The 5,412-nt window shown below is 53.7% G+C and overlaps 1 protein-coding gene across 1 annotated transcript; it reads left to right on the forward strand.

The window, feature by feature from the left end:
- Nucleotides 1–190: 190 nt before the first annotated feature.
- On the forward strand, nt 191–4,079 carry LOC122370981 (recQ-mediated genome instability protein 1-like). The gene is made up of 2 exons (XM_043347007.1): nt 191–242; nt 1,984–4,079. The coding sequence occupies exon 2, from the start codon at nt 2,089–2,091 to the stop codon at nt 3,844–3,846; it is 1,758 nt and encodes a 585-aa protein (XP_043202942.1). The 5' UTR covers nt 191–242; nt 1,984–2,088; the 3' UTR covers nt 3,847–4,079.
- Nucleotides 4,080–5,412: the final 1,333 nt, after the last annotated feature.

The raw sequence follows: 5,412 nt of genomic DNA on the forward strand, positions 1-5,412 counted from the left end.
GTATATATTTGTTGATTGACAAATAAAGTTCAATGACGTCATAAGACCTATATTCGTGAGCAAAAAGACGTTCTTTGATTGGTGGTTAGTGCCACTAACAAATTAACGTGCGTGGTGATTGGCTCATAATATAAATATTTTATGACAAATTAGAAAAGTTTTATGTAAGCTGCGGTGTAATGCGGCTCCCTTGGAGTCCTCAAAGGAAAATATGTATATTTTCCGAGTTTTGAAAGCTTTGGGTTAGTGTTTGATGATAAATTTGGCCAAATTGAGATATTTATGAAATGCTTATGAGATTGAGGTGTAGCATACCTTGGTGCATGTCTTGGTGCCTGGTGGAAGATAAGACTAAAACTAAAAGGGTCCGAGTGTCTTGCTCACTTTCGTAATGTTTGGTGCAGAGGCTTTCACGCATTAACCAATCATTGCATAGTTCAAACCTATGCATGCTGCATTGGCTGCAAGCAGCATGCTGATTCATGGCTGATGATGACGTGGCTGCATTCCTCAGCAAGGCACACATAACATTCCTCTGCAAGGCCCGACTGGAAAAAATGCACGCTTTCGTCGAGAACTCGAGCGTAGTTGGGCGTTTGCGCCGAAAATTTTCGGCGTACTTCGGCGTAAATCGACGGCTTGTGCTGAAATTTTCGGCGTACTTCGGCGTAAATCGCGAAAAAAACGTCCGGGGGTGGCACCAACCCCCCTCGGCCGGCGAGGGTTAAATGTCTTCGGGAGTTAAAGATCTTAAATATCACTTATCTTGTCTCGTGTTCGTCTCAGGGTATTTAAGTCATGTTCAGTGAACCTGATTGCGACTCTCCCACGGCGGGAACAGTTCACCGATCCAGAGTGAGGTTATGGATTGTCGAATCCCCTAGTTCAGATAACGTATGCTATCGTGTGCGTACCTATTGACCGTTGTGATTCCTGTATTTCCGGCGTGTGGTTTGTGAGCGGACGCTGGCAATCGGTCCCGCGTGGCCTGGTATCTGCCCGATCCCATCGGCCGTGCTTGCACCACGCCTGTTGAAGGCCCCGTCAGGCGTCAGTCACCGGCTGGGCACTACTGCTGATCAGAGCCGGGCAACAAAATAAAGGTTACGTTATGGAACATGCCAGTGAGTTTGTGAGTCAGGAGATTTTGTGATAGGGAACCCTGGTGCTCGGTCCCGCATGGCCTGCTGATGTCTTTTGTCTGCCCGATCCCGTCGACCGTGCCAACAACCGTCTGTAGACAGTAGTCACTGGAAGACAGTCACACACACACGCCAGCCCCCCCCCCTCCACCCCCCTCGACGAAAAGTGCGTGGCTACAGCCTGCAGCCATCAGTAAGCCTGGAAAATTTTCGGCGCATGAAGCATGGCTTGGTAAAATAATTTCGGCGCATAAACCCTTGCGCCGAAATTTCGGCGCATCACCTCCGCCGAGAACTTCAGCGTAGTGGAGGCATTTTTTCCAGTCGGGCTGCAAGGCACTCTTTGCGTAACGAGAAATCGAATATTTTTGTCTAGGGTGATTGTTGGGTTGTAAAAGCTCCTGATTTGTGCTTGTCTCAGCTCAAGCTACAAAACTGCTATTTCAGTTCAAAATCCCATGTTTAAAGTGAACTTTTTCCTTTAATGATTGAAACTGATTGCTCACTAATTGCTAGAATATTAAATTAGAATTTATTTTGTGCCTAATTGAAAGCAACAGCAAATAGCAAAATGTGCTAATTTATGGTGTCTTGGCTGTTCCAGCTCACTCAGCTTATAACAGCTTTGATGGAACTGAAATGTGGAAACTGGAGAACATTCATTAAACTATTAAAAGTTTTTTTTTTTGCAAACAGAGCTGACTGAAGTGCTGAAGTGATTGGTCAGGCTTTTCTATCAGTTCAGTGCACTGCAGCAGAGACATGTCTGCAGCTACATTTACATGCCATTAATCATTTCATGATTACTATTTACTAACCAAACCATTGCTGTCTTTTTCAGAAATCGCTTATCAATGGCTGACTCCTTGGTGGGCTATAAAGTCTCATGCCTTCACTGGTACCGTGAGGGTTACTGATTGTATTCACTGAACCCTGTGCTGGTCCAATGGCGGCGAATGGCAGACAGCTGGGTGCAGTGCGGGCATGGCTGCATGGCCAGGGCATCACTGCTGTCTCAGACGAGTGGCTGGCCGCCTGTCTGGAGCATGTGGCTGGCTCGGTGGGTGGTACACCATCCACTGCCCAGCTGCAGCGGCTGGTGCTGGACCAGTGGCTGGACACTGACCTGGCGGCGCTGGCGGTGGCCGTGCTGCCGCCGCGACTGGCCCAGCAGCCGCTGGTGACGCTGCGCCAGCCTTGCGCCGTGCAGCTGCTGAGCGTCGTCGACGTCAGCCAGCCGGCCCACGGTCAGCTGCTCAAACTGCGCCGCGTCGACAGCTCCAACACGGAGGTGGGCGAGCCGCGCGCGCCCTGGGAGCCGCGCGCCAGCCGCGCGCTGCGGCTCACCCTCACTGACGGCGTGCAGCAGGTGTCGGCGCTGGAGTGCGAGCCACTGCCGGCGCTCAGTACCGCCTCCCCGGCCGGTCTGAAGCTGCTGCTGCGGCCGCCGCTCGAGTGCCGGCGCGGCGTGCTGCTGCTCTCGGCCGGCTCGGTATCAGTGCTCGGTGGCGCTGTGGAGGAGCTGCAGGACCCGCGCGCCGAGCAGCGTGTGCTCGAGGAGCGGCTGCGCGCCGCCGGCGGCCTCCCTCCCGGCCCGTCGGACGAGGACAGCGGCTACCGCAGCGACCAGGCGGGAGTGGCGCGCGCCGGGCCCGCGCCAGAGCCCGACCTGTTCGATGACGGACTGGATGACGCCGACCTTGCCGCCATCCCAGACATCCCGGATGACGGCATCGATGACGCCGATTTAGCCGCCCTGGAGATGCCGAACGGGGACGCCGTTGTGGGTGCGGGCGACCCCGCGTCATCAGCGGCAGCCGTGGCAGCGTTCGATGACGCCGATGACGTGGATGACGCCGAGCTGGCCTCGCTGGACCTGGACAGTTTAGTGGACTCTGCTGTGGAGCGTGCTGTAGCGCCGGAGCCGGTGGCCGTTCCGGATCCCCAGTCCGCGCCGGCCTCCGTGAAGCGGCGTCGAACAGAACCGTGGGACTCAGACAGGCCAGCTCCGGCCCAGAACCGTGCACCGCGCAGTCTGGATAGCAGTGTCACGGCCTCATCGGGCCGCGGAAAGCCCACACAACGTCAACAGAGCCTAGACACATACATCCGCTCCGGTGCGCTGTCATCACAAGCTGCTCCTGCGTCCGTGTCGGCTCCAGCGTCCAGACCTGATCACCCACAGCGCAGCTCCGGGTACACGGCCTCTCCGGTCCGCGTGGCGCCCTCGTTTGACCTGTCCTCGTGGCTGGAGCCGGACGAGCCGCCCGCTCCGCCGCCGGAGCCGCCGTTCGGCTACCTCTCCCAGTGGCGGCCCGGACAGTCGCTGACTGTCAAAGCCTTCATCATGACGATGACGAGCAGCCTGAACATCAGTGGAGGTCGCTGGCGACTCGAGGTGAAACTCAACGACGGCACGCGCTCGGCGGATGCCGTCCTCACCGACGCAATTCTCAGCGATATCATCGGTCTGTCGTTGGCCGAGGCGGACCGTATGCGCGCGGCCGGTCGCACGGACCCGGCCTCCCGTAACCGTCTGAGGGGAATTCTCTGTAGAGCCCAGACGGCCATCATTCGCCTGAGCTGTCTGATGCGGCTGGAACCGGGCGAGGATCCGGACGGGCCGCCGCTCATCACCCGTCTGACGGAGGTGGGGCCGGAGACGGTGCGCGCGCTCCGAGCGTGCGTCGACTCACACCGGTGAGAGGGGAGAGGGTGGGAGCACGCCGGGGAGAGTGGGAGGGGTCTGTGAGGCTGTGATATGAGCTGGGCTGGGTTAGCTGAGGGGAATTCGTGCTCCTTAGGCGGGGCATGAAATGATGTTTTGTTGATAGAGGAAAGAGCACAGCTCGACGGCTAGTGAAGTGATCTAAAGTAACTTGTTTTGATGTGTACGCCATTGCTTGACAGTAAAAATACATGGCTATGATGTATCTACTTAAATAGTTTATCCTTTTACCCCTTAACGTGAACTGCGAAGTATTGATTGACTATTAGATTCTGATTAGAAGTACTATTAGTATTGATTGACTATTAGATTAGAAGTATTGATTAACTTTGATTCTGGATTTTTGGTATCCTTTAGCTGTAAAATAGTGCAGTTTATTCATTACATCTGTGACATTTTGTTTCGTTGATGTCATGTGGTCGACAACTGTAAAATTATCACAACTGTGAAATTATCACAGTTGCTGTGAGCCAAATCAGCCAAGCATTTGGCTCAGACACAGACAACTAGCCCTTGTCCTCGTTCCGAAGCGCAAGGAGTGGTAAGGCACGGAGAAGGGGAGGGAATCGGGAACTGCACTCTCTGAAACACAAATACTCCATCCAACAGATAAGTGCCGAAATCCCGGGACAAATGCATATTTTGGGGACTTTGGTAGTGTTCTAAATTTTTCTCTGCCAACTTCCTGGTATTTTTTGGGACTTATCGCATGTAGGTAACATGAGCTCTAGCTATCATGACACTAATGCATGCATGATTAATGTGTTATGCAAAGGGCGTCTTTCGCCGCGTCATGATGTCCCCGGCGCACCCCTATGGCCCGTCACCACGAGGCTCAGTGGAATAGTTTGTTGACGGCTTAGCGGTGCGACGCGGTGCCGCTTCCCCTTGCCACAGTCTAGGATAGATATCTAAAGGCGGACGTTGTAAAATTCGGTGACATTTCGCCCTTGCGGTAGTTCGCTTTGGTGAAAGTAATTTGAAAAGATTGCTCCGGTGATGCAATGTTCTTTTAGCAGCAACGTGCGGGAAAAAATCATAGCATTTATGTCTACTGTTTGGCTTTGTGCGTCAGTACTGGATAAGTCTGGACCTAAATGCCGGGTAATGCCTCTTGACGACATGCTACTTCCTCACTCAAACCTTTCCTTTCTTATGAAGTGTTTTGTCATGGGTCTGCTGGGATCATCGCATAACAGCACGATAAAGTGTGCTTGACGTGATTGCCCAGCATTATTAGCTAGCTAGCGTGTTAGACCTCAGTATACAGCGGCCTACCTAAGGCGTCATTCCGACCTCGGCGCCACCTAGCTTATTTGGTGGCGCTGTAGTCGTTAGTCTAACTCAGGGTATCGAGACTCGACGAGATGCATCGGACAGAAATGGGCCTGACACCTTCACCCCCGCGACTCGACTGTCAACGTAACTGTACAGACTCCAGTGTCCAGTGACTGCTTGAACGCTTGACGGTGTTGGGTCTGTCCCAAGCTTCTCAGAAGTTTAGGGATCTCGCTGGAGGGCTAGGGAGGGCGGTTGGAGTGT

The sequence above is a fragment of the Amphibalanus amphitrite genome, unplaced genomic scaffold, assembly GCF_019059575.1.
Source record: "Amphibalanus amphitrite isolate SeventyFive unplaced genomic scaffold, NRLGWU_Aamphi_draft 000035F_arrow, whole genome shotgun sequence".
NCBI lineage: Eukaryota > Metazoa > Arthropoda > Thecostraca > Balanomorpha > Balanidae > Amphibalanus > Amphibalanus amphitrite.

Coding starts and splice junctions, on each gene's coding strand:
- LOC122370981 (XM_043347007.1), top strand. CDS start 2,089: ATGGCGGCGAATGGCAGACAGCTGGGTGCAGTGCGGGCATGGCTGCAT.